Below are 14,263 nucleotides of genomic sequence, written 5' to 3'. Positions count from 1 at the left end.
TCCCAGAGTCCCAGGATCGAGTCCCGCATCGGGCTCCCAGCTCCACGGGGAGTCTGCTTCTCCCTCTGACCTTCTCGCCCATGCTCTCTCACTGCCTCTCTCTCAAATAAATAAATAAAATATTTAAAAAAAAAAAAGCTAGGGAAGAAATGCAATTGGTGCCCAAGCACTCAGTATAGAATAATAAATCAATGAAAGAAAAAGGCAACAGACAATATACATATTTATCCTTCAATAGTCTTACTCTTTGATGTTCTGCTTTGTTAATCTGATGACTTTGTCTCACTGTTTATAACAAGAATGAATGAGACATTTAAAGAGTGCAAAAAAACACAAAATACACACTGAAAATAACAACACAGTAACACATACCATGTGCCAGGGACTGCTGTAAGCATTTTACAGATATTAATTCATTTTCTCCTCTCAGTAACAGGCAGACACTATTAATATCTTCATTTTAAATGTGAGGAAACTCAAAGTTACATAACCTGACCATGTAACACAGCTAATAAGTAGCAGAAGCAAGATTCAAAGCTAAGCATTCTGAGTCAATAGCCCAGCTTTTTAACTACTGTGCTCTATTGATACTTGCTTTATCTTTATGGCTTTCCCCAATACAGGTGGAAAATCTTTATGTTTCCTTGTCTCTTTTGAATAATTTATCCCTACTCAAAATAATAAAGAAAAAACCTGTCACACCTTTGGGGTTTTATACTAAAGAGAAAAGGATGTGGAAGAAATTTATAAACCATCAGAAGATCAAACATCAGAAACACTAAGTAAGTATTGTCCATTTAAGGCAGAAATAAGGAACCATTCATTGTCTTACCTTGAAATTTTCTGCTGGAGCAATTTCTAAGTTAGCACTTTTCAATTCCAAACCACTCTTATTAGAAACTGACCAGACCATGAATAAACAATCATCTTTCCAAATTTTGTAAGCAGACACTGATATGGTTTCATCATGACAGACCTCCACAAGATCTGAATGCATGTGTTCAGAAGTTTCTTCCAGCAAAGAAGCAGCTAAAGAGGTTTCATTAGCAACTGAGGGTGCAGTGGACTGAGAAGGGTGAAAACCTTCCGTATTATTATCAGTGAATAAAGAGGGTGAAGAAGACAGCTTGCAATTGGAGAGTTTCTCAACTGAGGGCAGTTCTGTGAGTGACTCAGAATCCAAAAGCTCAGAGTTGAGAGAAAATTTACTTAATTCTTTGTCTCCTCTATCCTGCAAAGTATCCAAATAATAATCATCTTCGTAAGTCGCATCTGACGAAGAACCAAAGTAAGAACAGGTCATATGAGCACTGGTTGTTTCTCCACTTTTGGATTCCTTGACTTTTGATTTCCTTCTGAATTTGTGAGATACGGTATCTGCTTTTCCTAGCTGTAAAAATAAAACATAATAATTCCACCAGTCATGAATTTTAAACATTTTTCTGTAATTTCAAATGAGCATCATTTTACTAACTTAAGATTCTATCTGTAACGCACAGATTAACAAAAGAATCAGAGATGAATAAAATGTTAAGCCCTAAAATTCTGACAGCTACCTCATTTTGAACTATTAGCTAAGTCTTATTTCTCATAAAAACATAAAATCAAAAAAAGAAAGTCAAGTCATTTGTGAACAATTCTAAAAATTTGCTCAGTTTTGGAATGCTAGAGTAGAGAACTGCAAAAATTAAAAACAGTGAGGGGCACCTGGGTGGTTGAGTTTGTTGGGCGTCTGACTCTTGATTTTGGCTCAGGTCATAATCTCAGGTCATGGGATTGAGCCCCGCATTCACTATGTGCTGAGCACAGAGTCTGCTTGAGATTCTCTCCCACACTCACTATCCCTCCCCAACTACTTGCATGCACTCTCTCTAAAAAAAATAAAAATAGGGCACCTGGGTGGCTCAGTCAATTAAGGCTTCAGCTCAGGTCATGATCCCAGGGTGCTGAGATCAAGCCCCACATCAGTCTCCCTGCTTAGTGGGGAGCCTGTTTCTCCCTCTCCCTTACCTGCCACTCCCCGATTTGTGCTCTGTCAAATAAATAAATAAAATCTTTTAAAAAGATAAGAAAAGGAGGGGCGCCTGGGTGGCTCAGTGGGTTAAGCCGCTGCCTTCGGCTCAGGTCATGATCCCAGGTCCTGGGTTCGAGCCCCGCATCGGGCTTTCTGCTCAGCAGGGAGCCTGCTTCCTCCTCTCTCTCTGCCTGCCTCTCTGCCTACTTGTGATTTCTCTCTGTCAAATAAATAAATTTAAAATAAATAAATAAATAAATAAATAAATAAAATAAAAAGATAAGAAAAGTAAAAATAAAAAGCAGTAACATTTAAAAAATAAAATAAAAACAGTGAGATACCTAGTCATTTTTTGGGTTTCCAGAGTTGTCCTATAGAAGAGAAGATACCTTAAAATACAGGAATGGCTCAAACTCTGGTTTGGTAGTCTATAATAACCATGATTTCATGGCCCCACAAGTCAATAAACAGAAAAGAAAAACTGATTTTATGTCAAAAACTAACTGGCAGTAGCTGACACACACAGCAGGCAAGAACTCTATCAGTGACTAGTGATGTTTCCTCCAGACTCAGAAAATGGGAATGGCAAATCTGCCTTCCTTGAATCAAGACTCCTTGGAAATGGTCTGCAAATCTACATTAAGAGTGGAGTGATGGGGGCGCCTGTGTGGCTCAGTGGGTTGAAGCCTCTGCCTTCCGCTCAGGTCATGTTCCCAGAGTCCTGGGATTGAGCCCCACATCGGGCTCTCTGCTCAGCAGGTACCCTGTCTCCCCGCCTCTCTCCGCCTGCCTCTGTGCCTACTTGTGACCTCTGTCTGTCAAATAAATAAATAAAATCTTTAAAAAAAAAAAAAAAAAGAGTGGAGTGATGGTCCACAATTCACTCTTACCCTCCAAAGTCCTATCTAGAATCAGTTTAGCAGATTGGCACTCCTCTAAATCCACATCTCCAACCTCCCTGTGGCCGTGGGGCCCTCATTCACGAGATTCTAGTTAACCAGAATTCTAGTTCCTCTTCCATACCCTCTCACCCCCTCAAGTCCCAATACTTCTTCCAACTCTCAGCAGATAAGTTTGTCTCCTATCTTTTGATTCGGAAGTCATCAAACAAGAACTAAAATTTTATTCACACAAAAATGAAAAGGAGTGGGTGGGTGAAGGACTTCCACTTTCAAGTAGCTGTGGGACTTGAATTAGAATGTTCAGTGTTGCTCCTCAAGTCAGTAATTCTCTCAGTGTTTTCATTTGTTTTTTGTTTTCTCTTTTCCATGTTTCATTTCAGATAGTTTCAAATACTTTGTCTTCAAGATTTTCTTCTTCTGTACTGTCTAATCTGCTGCTAATCAGAAGCTCCACAAGCCATAAGACACTAGAGTGACATATTTGTTAAAATATTTAAAGAAAAGAAACAGTCAACCTAGACTTCAGAGAAAATAACTTTCAAAAATGAAGGTAAAAAAGAACAGAAAATCAAGAAACAGACTCTTAACTATCGAGAACAGTCTGAGGGTTACCAGAAGGGAGGGGCATGGAGGGTTGGGTTAAATAGATAATGGGGATTAAGGAGGGCACTTGTAGTCATGAGAACCAAATGTTGTATTAAATCACTAAATTCTTCACCAGAAACTAATATTACACTGCAGGTTAACTTACTAGAATTTAAATAAAAACTTAAAAAACTAAAAATGAAGATAAAGTGGAAGGCAAAGATGAGGGGGGGGAAAGCCTTGATCCTTAGAGAGAATTATGTAAAAAATTAACCCAAAAAGGATCTAGTATACCTTAAATGAAAAAACATCCTAATTATATTTCTAATATTGAGCTCACCACCAAAAAAAAAAAAAAAAAAAGGCTGGATCATTTGTCACACTGAATGTTCTCTTGAGAAAGACTGTTTAACTGAAAGCTTTGCACTTTGTTGAGAGCTTCAACAGTAGCCGTGGGATTCAGAGATGAGGGCTCCATAAGCCTGGGTGCACTGTGACCACTAAGAACTTCCCCAACGGTGCCAGGGGATTCACAGGTACCCTTAATCACAGTCAGCTAGAACACCTTAAAGACCCAAAATAAGTCACCTTGTGGCTGAAATCCAAATGCTGAGACAGCATTCAATACATTACTTATTAATACATCTAGATTGAATTTTTTTTCCTTAGTAGGGAATATCAAGTCTGATAGAAATGGGGGGTACTAGAAAAGAAAGAGAAAACAGGCAGAGTATAGGGATGGAGGGAAAATTCCATCAAGAGAGAAGGAAGATGAAAGAACTGGAATGATGTAAAACTGAAGAAAATGTAGTTCTAACCACAATTCTGTACCAAGTAGCTCCATCAGTCCACCAAACGGAAAATTACATAGAATTCTGAGATGCTCAAAAATAGCACCTGCCCTTCACTCCAGTTTTTCATTCTTTTACTATGATAATAATATATCAGCATAAAAAGTTTTTTAATCATAATGCCTGAGTATAATTTTCATTTTGTGTAATTCCTTTCAGTCTCAATACACTTTTATCTTCTTAGCAGTTATAAACAAAGTATAAATAAAACTTTATATTCTGCCTTTTTGCTTAATATATTACATGTATTTGTTATTTTACAATGCAGTATTTATCATTTTTAATGGCTAAGTAATATTTCGAGCTAATATAATTTATGTATCCATTCTCCTACTATTAGACATCTAAACGGATTCCTATTTTTTACTATTAAAAATGCCATTTTGAGAAGTACTTTTTCCACAGACATATCAATATTGTTGAACTACTGTCATTGCCAATACTTTCATCAAGCCCCCTTCCCACTGAGAACTGTGAAGTTCCCACTGAGAACTCCCACAGGAGTAATACCTGTGGTCATATGTGTAACTTCATTTGGACCCTGATCCTTGCCCCAGGTGACTGGACTACAGAAAACACCTGACTCAAGCTAAACTAATTAGAATTTCTCTTTCAGGAATATAAAAAGTATGTCATTGGTGGCTCTGGAGCTGGGAAAGCCATTTCCCACCATGTGTATGGGAGCCAAGAACTTTTGAGCCAGTTTTTTTGTACAAGACAGGGACACAGATTCCCAGAGGAATATAATGGACTACTTACCAAATTGATTGTACTTTCTGATCCTAGCCCAACAAATAATGATGATGCCAGCAGCTGCTTTTCTTTCTCCTCTTTAGATTGGGTATGGACTTGACACTGATCCTTTTTTGTTATATTTTGGTCTACATTCTCCATTATTATACTCTCTTGAGGAACAGGCGGAGCTTCAGTTTCATCCCCAGTTTTGCCTTCCTTCTTGGGAAGATAACCCTCTTTCCCCCACAATTTCTTTATACCTTCCAGCTTCAAGCTATTTGTCCTAAGAAGATTAAGAATGAAATCAAAACAACTTAAATAACTGCTGAAGAGTTACTTTCTCAAGGCATTTTTTAAAACACATCATTGTCATGGTCTTTTTTTTTTTTTTAAAGATTTGAATTTATTTATTTGACAGACAGAGATCACAAGTAGTCAGAGAGGCAGGCAGAGAGAGAGAGGAAGGGAAGCAGGCTCCGTGCTTAGCAGAAAGCCCGATGCAGGGCTCGATCCCAGGACCCCGGGGTTCATGACTTGAGTTGAAGGCAGAGGCTTTAACCCACTGAGCCATCCAGGCGCCCCTGCCATGGTCTTTTAAAAACAGCTTTCACGGGTCCCCCGGGTGGCTCAGTCGGTTAGGTAACAACTCTTGATTTCAGCTCAAGTCATGGTCTGGGGGTTGTGAGATTAAGCCTTGCATCAAGCTCTGCACTGGGGATGGAGCCTGCTTGGGATTCTCTCCCTCTGCCTCTGCCCCCACCCCCTGCTCACACTCTCTCTCTCACTCCTCTCTCTCTGTCAAATAAATAAATAAATACATAAATACATACATACAGCTTTCATATTCTATACGTCAGGAAGTAAAACCTAGATTTTATTTTAGTTTCAGCCAATGTCCCCTCACCCCCCAGCTAAAGGATTGAAGGCAAAAGAACTCTAGACTTAGTTAAAAATTTTAGATGACTTAATTTTCATTTTACAGCTTGAATAAGTTATCCAAAAACAGAACTACTATAAATTAGTTCCTTTCCTCCACTGACTTTTCAAAAATACCTCTAATGCTGATGAGTTAGAGATCAGAAATGACTTTTAAGTTTCTTAGCTATAATCACCCAATGAAGGAATAGACATTATATAATAAAATCCTGTTGAAAGAAAAAAAAAAATCATTCAAACCCATTCTTAACCCATCCAAAAAGTTTTCTTAATGTGAACACTAGCTACATTTTCAACTATTATAAAGGTACTTTTCTTAAAATGAAATGAAGTCTGAGCTCTAAAAGAAAAAATTAAGAGTTTTGGCATAAAGGTTATGTTTCTTTATGCCTGAGTTGAAGAATTAAAAGTAGTGATTAGAATTTGGGCTCACCTACTGTTGTGTCAAAAGTTATAGCTGTGAATAATCCCAAGTGCAGGCTGAAACAGCCAAAGATTACCTTTATTGTTTACATATAAGAACTGTGTGTCCATTGCACTTGGCTCATTTAAGCATCCCTGTCATAGTCCAAAACAGCATTGTAAAATTTGTACCACAAGATAGTCAGATCATGAAATGAATCTAACAGAAAAACTCAGAAATACCTGTACTGGTTATTAGTCCCTTCCAGTTTGTTGGAATCATGATCAATTTTTTGGTTTTCTATACTATGCCAGAAAGACAGGTGGTTATACCTCATACTGAGTGAAGAACTAATGCTATAAATACAAATTAGCTGAAAGACAATCTGAATGTTAATAAAGAATGCCTAGAGGCGCCTGGGTGGCTCAGTGGGTTAAAGCCTCTGCCTTCGGCTCGGGTCATGATCCCAGGGTCCTGGGATCGAGCCCCACATCGGGCTCTCTGCTCTGCAGGGAGCCTGCCTCCTCCTGTCTCTCTCTGCCTGCCTCTCTGCTTACTTGTGACCTCTGTCTGTCAAATAAATAAATAAAATCTTAAAAAAAAAAAAAAGAATGCCTAGAGGGAATTAGTCTAATCCTCCTCATTGAATTTTACTGCTGAATGTTCCTTTACAAATATCTTGATTTCTCCTTTTCTTTCACGTACCAAAAGAGCCTTCTAAAAAAGTTTTTTTTAGAAAAAGTAAAACTATTAGTTATCCATCAGACCTGTGAGAAGAAAAGCAGTTTTCTTGCATGAGCAGATCAAAAGTGGTTACAGGAACCACTAAGATGACCCCCATCATCTCTAGGATGCTCAACAGCAGACACTCAAAGGGATTCATAAATGCCCAGTGTTTCTATAACCCTGTTTATAAAAATACATCCTTTAATTAAGAAGAAAAAGGGGAAACTCCCCAAGTTTTACTAGTAAATTATTTAAATATCAGTTAACAAAAAAAGTTAAGTGTGGTGGACCCTGGGATGTTCCATCCAGATGACCCTTCAATAAAGGACTTATTGTCCCAATCGCTGGGAATACAGCATACTTTGGCGTTGCCTCGGCTGCAGAGGGACACATTGCCTGAGACCCTATACCTCCCTGGGCAGCCCACACCCAGTGACTGATGAACAGAAGTGTTGAGTCCTGGCCACCCATGTGGACCCAACTCAGGACAACTCTGAAGGGTCACTCTAACTTCTGAGCTCCCCACAGGGTCAGCAGACTGCTGTTAGACTGCATGGCATCTTAACTCCTTCCTATGCCCAAACCTGCTTCTTTCTCCTTCTTTCCACAGGTGGTGATCCCAAGGGCACTCCTTTACATTCTGCATGCTAAATCCATCACGGAATGCACTTCCCAGGGAATCTAATCCACAACAACAGGCAAAATAGGAAAGGAGAGGAAAAATAAGCCTAAAAGGAGCTTCAAGATACTTTAAAGACTTTTCTGGCATATTTCATCTGCATACATGCCTATTATCAACATAAATTCTCTGTCATGGATTATGTATTGGCAGCCTAAAAAGCAGGAAAAGTAAGAACACAAAATATGTTTCTTTACAATATGAGACATACTGTAAAATAATTTTTTTAAACATGAGTCATCTTTTCTTGGGTTTTGATAAATTCATGAGTTTACATGGTATACCTTTGTATTGTTTTTAATCAGATCAATCAAACACAGATGTAAATTCTGGCCAAACTAACTTCAAAAGATTAGGGATACACTTTAATTCAGCTCTAGGAATTCCCTTTTCAGATAGCCCCCAAAGACAGCCTAAAGTAAGAAATTCTATATTGGGCTTGCTACTACTTTATTCTCAGCTTGCTAGAGATTGCAAAAGAGTGGTTGTCTGCTCTCTAAAGCTGATTTGCCTTGTCAATTACCATATAGGTTCCCAATTCGAAATCATGTGTAAGCTGTGGTCCTCTTTGGAAATAAATTTTAAATTTATCCCTCGTGTTCCATTCCATGGTAACACAGCATATGTGTTATTCCTTAGCAGCTCTGCCAAATGTCATTTCTCTCAGAGTAGTACAAGTATATGTATAGGAATTACAAGGATCAAGTAAATCAAGTCCCCCAGATCTTAGTTCAGTACTAAACAAATAGATGCTGTCACCTGTTGTGCAAGTAAAAGAGACTAAGTTCCTCCTTGGGTTTAGAGGGTTCCTGTCCTCTCCTTCCCTTGTCCTGGTGTTCTGTCTGGCGCATTTGATTGCTATCACCACTACATTCAAATACTCACAAATCATATCTGTTCCCCATACTTGGAATACCAAAATTAAATGTCTGGGAAAGAAAAGGGTGTCAACAGAGCAGTAAAAAAGTCTAAGAAAGAGAATTTCATTCAGCATATCATCTTATATTCCCCATAATCTACAGAGATTAGAGTCAGTCTTCTGGTAAATAGTTCTTCCAACCATCATGCTAGAAGACTAACAAATGCAAAGATGAGCATAAAATAAAGTGACTGACTCCATTATGAACATATGAGGACTCAAAATTCAAATGTATCTTTCAAAGTTGCCACCTTTGAGATTTTATTACATTTATTCCAAAAAAGCTACCATTACTCAAAACAATTTTTTAAAAAGCACTGAATAATATATGGAATTGTCGAATCACTATACTGTACACTGGAAACTAGAGTAACACTGCCTTTTAACCACACTGGAATTAAACTAAAATTGTTAAAAAAGTTTTAACTCTTTTAAGAAGCTTCTTCACAAACAAGGAAGCCATTTTCATTACTTTATGTCACATCAATAACCAAAGTTATCCAGAGTGGTCACTAATTTCATTTGGTTAACTCAGCTTTTGGATATTGATAATGATGGCAATGACAATTAGTATTCATATTAGCAGCTTCCATGTATCAACCACTTCCTATGCACTGGATTTTATGAGGCACTTTGTATATATTACCTCACTTTTTTAACTTAAAAAAATTTACTTATATTTCCTAAAATGTACTTATATTTCCAAAATCAAAATCTACCTAAAAAGATTGAAGATTTGGCTCCACATAAGACATTTAGACAAATATATCACCCAATTTTCACGGTGGCAGGAAAGAAGCTCTGGAAGCATTCTGAGCAAAGTATGCAGCTGACTTAAATGAAGTCAGTCATCTTATTTTATGTTCATCTCTGTACTGTCAACCTTCCAATGAAATGGCTGTAAGATTTTGAGAAATGGAGAATGACATGCTGAATAATCACCTATGTATTCTTTAAAATAATCAACTATGTATTCTTTAAAAAACCTACATGTGTACATGTGTGTATATATATATGTGTGTATAACAAACATACAGAAACATACATACACATACATACATACACACAATATGTAGTAATAACACACACATCATTATCATGTGTAAACTCTATGTACATTATGCTGTCTTGGAAGGAAGCAAGCTCTCTTACAAGTTCTCTTGTCCAACATCAACACCCTGAAAACAATAAATAGAAACCACTGAAACAAGAGCTGAAAGATTTCAGCTTTCAGGGACACTTCTACTTTAAAGAAATTTAAATATTCCTATGTTCTCGATTTTAATAAGAAAGGAACTTACTCCTTCAGCCCGGTCTCTGCACTATTCCCAGATATATCTGAACCAAGAGAAATGCCCGCAGGAGACTGTCGTCCAGTGAAGCCAGATGAAGAAAAGGAGAGTCCATATGGTTCAAAATTGAGAACTAGAATTTTAAAACAATAATTTTACAACAAAAACAAGTTCATAGTTAAACAAAGCAAAAGTTAGAGGGGAAAGAAGAAGTTAACAAAGTTACCATTCACTACTGAAATAAAATAACTGAAGGTTAGAATCCAATGACAATTTTTATTTATTTATTTTTTTAAAGTAACCTCTATACGTAACATGGGGCTCAAACCAGAACCCCGAGATGAAGAGTTGCAGGCTCCACCAACTAAGCCAGACAGACACTCCTCCAATGACAATTTTTAAGCTGGAAGGGACTCTGGAGATGACCTAATCAAATAATTATAGTAATAATAAAAAAGTTATCATTTATTGGAAGTATTACAGTCTGTAGGCCATTATCTGCTCAAACACAAACGGTACTTCACTTTTATCTTTTCATCTCCCTTAGGAGCTAAAGGAAGATCCAATTAGGAAAGATAACTGATAAACCAGGTCACTGAAAAGTTGCTGCTCCCAGACAAAAATGTTTAATGAGCTATGAATAAAGAGATAACCACGTTTTTGTTTTTGCTTTTTTTTATAAATTTTATTTTTTTTAAAACATATATTTTTATCCCCAGGGGTACATGTCTGTGAATCACCAAGTTTACACATTTCACAGCACTCACCATAGCACATACCCTCCCCAATGTCCATAATCCCACCCCCTTAACCCCCCTCCCCCCAGCAACCCTCAGTTTGTTTTGTGAGATTAAGAGTCACTTATGGTTTGTCTCCCTCGTTTTTTGCTTAGCAAAATGATCTTAGGCACATTCCTATACTGAATGGACTAATGGAGCCCTCAGTGTGAAATTTCCCTTACTGAAAAGAATAAGGTTTACTCAGGTTTAGATTCCTGTGAATCTGTATATCCAAATGAATTCAATCAAGAACCATAAAAATTCATATTGTTATTGTGGTAGAGCAGAAGCCAATATCCATTCTCCTCTTTTAAGTAATAGAAACCTCGCTTCTTAGCTAGGTACATGGCCCCCCAGAAAAGAAATGACATTTCCAGACTCCTCTGCCATGAGCTCCAGCCAATGAAATTATGTACACATTCTGTGCACAAGTTCTGGAAGAAATCTTCCTGGACGAAAAAAACGCCTTTCTTCTCTCCCTTCCTCCTTTACATCCATGAAGCCATCATCAATCCTAGGTTGCCCACTTCTAGAATTTTTTTAACAGGAAAAAGTAGTTATCGCCTGTTTTGTAAAAGGCTACATTTTGTTAATTTGTTTTCTAATATGCTATGTAGCTATACCTAATCCTAACTGGCATATTTTTATCTTTTTGAACTACCTGGATTATAATACAAAGGACCTTCTTAAATCATAAAAAACTGCTTTTAAAATATAAATGTGAATTTCTCTTCATTTTACATTATCTTCATTTTACAAAGGAGAAACTGTGGTAGGATTTACCATGAACTTACCAAAGATTACAAAAATAGGAAAAATGATAGAGCTAGATAAGAAATCAGATACCCTGGTTCTAGAGCTCCACTCTCAAGTATTCTATTATACTGTCTCTTCCAAAGGAAACAACACCTAATCCAAAGAGAACTAAATAAACTAGTTTAGGATAGAAAAAACGAATTCTATATCTAAAAGAATGATACAGAAGAGAAATCAATGTGCAGTAGAAAACAAAATGATAGGCTAATTAATAACCAGGAGAACGGAGTTCTTGATGTACATCAGGTATTAACTGGGTACATGAACTAGATCTTAACTTCTCTGTCTGTAAAGTGAAGGATTTGGGCTAAATCAGCAGTTTCCAAATGCTGATTTGATAACCAGGATCAAGCTGACTTTGTAGAATCTCCCACATACAGCCAAGCTTTCCAAGGTTCAGAAACAAAAGATACAGGAGTAAGGCTCAAAAATCTGTATCATTTTTTAAAAACTCCATGATTCTGATTCATAATCATATTTCAAAATCACTTCTCTAAATAGACAATTATCATATCATTTCACTCATATGTGAAATATAAGGAATAGTGCAGAGGACCACAGGGGAAGGGAAGGAAAACTGAATGGGAAGGAGTCAGAAAGGGAAACAAACCACAAGACTCTGGGCTCCAGGAACCATCCTGAGGGTTACAGAAGGGAGTGGGGGGTGGGGTGATGGATACTAAGGAGGGCACGTGTGCTGATGAGCACTGGGTGTTATACACAACTAATGAATCACTGAACACTACATCAAACACTAATGATGTACTCTATGTTGGCTAACTGAACATAATTTTAAAAAAAAGAAATCAATTCTCTAAATGCTTAGAAGGTCCTTTTCAACTAGAAAATCCTCCCATTTTAAGCTTTTCAATCATGTAGTTTAACTTCCTATCCCATTTTGACCTCTTTTTAATAGCATCCGTAACTATTATCAAGCCTCTGCATTAACAAAATAGCAGTGAAGAGCTCAAGAAATGTTTCCTATGCACAAGTAAAAACAATTTAAGCCAAAGCTCAAGTAAAGATTGAGCAGAAAGAATTCAAAATCAGAGGTAGAGTTTAAGAGTGGGGAGAAAAAAAAAAAACTAGACACAGAAGGGGACAACATCTGGAGACAGGTAAAATTCCTAACCTGAGACAACAGAATTAAGCACTGTCATCCACAGAAAGCCTGGAAAGGCTGGAGGCTGAGAATGAACTTCAAACCACATTATTTTCATTCTTCAGTAAAAACTTACCAAGATCATTACAGAGGTGAATGACTAGAAGAGCATAAGATTTTTTTAAAAGTTAACTAGACATGTAAGAGTTCATGTGCATGTGGGGAGCAAGAGGAAAGTAACAGTGTGCAGAAAGAGTCAGAAGAAGGAAGTAGATGGCCGAATTGCAACTTACACTTTTTTGGTGTCATTTTTTTTTTTTTTTTTTTTTTTTTTACTGTAGCTCTGTTTTATTTTTTTTTTTTTTTTTAATTTTTTAATTTTTTTTTTAAGCATAACAGTATTCATTATTTTTGCACCACACCCAGTGCTCCATGCAATCCGTGCCCTCTACAATACCCACCACCTGGTGCCCCCAACCTCCCACCCCCCACCCCTTCAAAATTCTCAGATCGTTTTTCAGAGTCCATAGTCTCTCATGGTTCACCTCCCCTTCCAATTTCCCTCAACTCCCTTCTCCTCTCCATCTCCCTGGTGTCATTTTAAGATCAACCAGTTAGTTGTACTCATATGCCTACCACAGAGCCTGGAAAGTACTCAACAAAATCATTAGATGATGAATGTGGAGATGAAGAGCTTTCAGCACTGAACTTCTCACTATTACCATTCTGAACTCCTACAAAGATAATATTCAGAAGTCTCTCTTTATTAATATGCATACTTCCCATCCACCATCCAAACATCTGAATAATCTCCTTTTTACCAAAATCATGACATTCATCTTTCCCTGACAGGCTACATTTCTGAAATGTAAAGTTATTCTTTCTTTTCTTAGCTGTTTCTAACTTCACTGATCAGACATTTTGTTCGAGGAAGCATTCTTAAACAGTTTATATAAGCTGCTCAGAAGGAAAATGAAACTCACTAGTCCATGGTAACCAGATATGTTTTTTCAAACTTTTCTATAGATATGCTCACGTAAATAACTATGAGCCCTCCCTTTAGCACAGTGACCCAACATGATAATTCCATCTTTGAGTTCCTTCAAAATTCCGGAATGGCTTCCTTAGGCACTTATGTATGTGGATCCTATGACTTTGGGAATATCTCTGGGCTAACATATTTTTTCTGGGTATCCAAATACCTAATCAGGGTAAATAAGTCACAAGCAGATTTAAAGAGAGATGATAAAAACATTCTCAGTTATTTACATTACAAGGCTATAATGTCAATTGCATTAAAAAAAATCATGTCCTTGGGGCACCTGGGTGGCTCAGTGGGTTAAGCCTTTCTGCCTTCAGCTCAGGTCATGATCTCAGGGTCCTGAAATCGAGCCCCACGTGGGGTTCTCTGCTCGGTGGGGAGCCCGCTTCCCCCTCTCTCTCTGCCTGCCTCTCTGCCTACTTGTGATCTCTCTCTCTCTCTGTCAAATAAATAAATAAATAAAATCTTAAAAAAAAAAAAAA

At 37.4% G+C, this 14,263-nt stretch overlaps 1 protein-coding gene across 2 annotated transcripts in view; it reads right to left on the bottom strand.

Moving 5' to 3' along the window:
- The window catches only part of AP4E1 (adaptor related protein complex 4 subunit epsilon 1), a 60,601-nt gene that overhangs the window by 9,331 nt on the left and 37,007 nt on the right, over positions 1 to 14,263 (bottom strand). For both annotated transcript variants that reach the window (XM_047736669.1, XM_047736670.1), the window contains 3 exons: positions 10,052 to 10,175; positions 5,112 to 5,370; positions 833 to 1,390 (listed from right to left, as the gene is read on the bottom strand). In XM_047736669.1, coding sequence (XP_047592625.1) covers positions 833 to 1,390; positions 5,112 to 5,370; positions 10,052 to 10,175 — 941 coding nt within the window. The remainder of the gene's footprint in view (positions 1 to 832; positions 1,391 to 5,111; positions 5,371 to 10,051; positions 10,176 to 14,263) is intronic.

Source organism: Lutra lutra, chromosome 7 (assembly GCF_902655055.1).
Source record: "Lutra lutra chromosome 7, mLutLut1.2, whole genome shotgun sequence".
NCBI classification, from domain to species: domain Eukaryota; kingdom Metazoa; phylum Chordata; class Mammalia; order Carnivora; family Mustelidae; genus Lutra; species Lutra lutra.
This window is presented reverse-complemented; position numbering and strand designations above follow the sequence as displayed.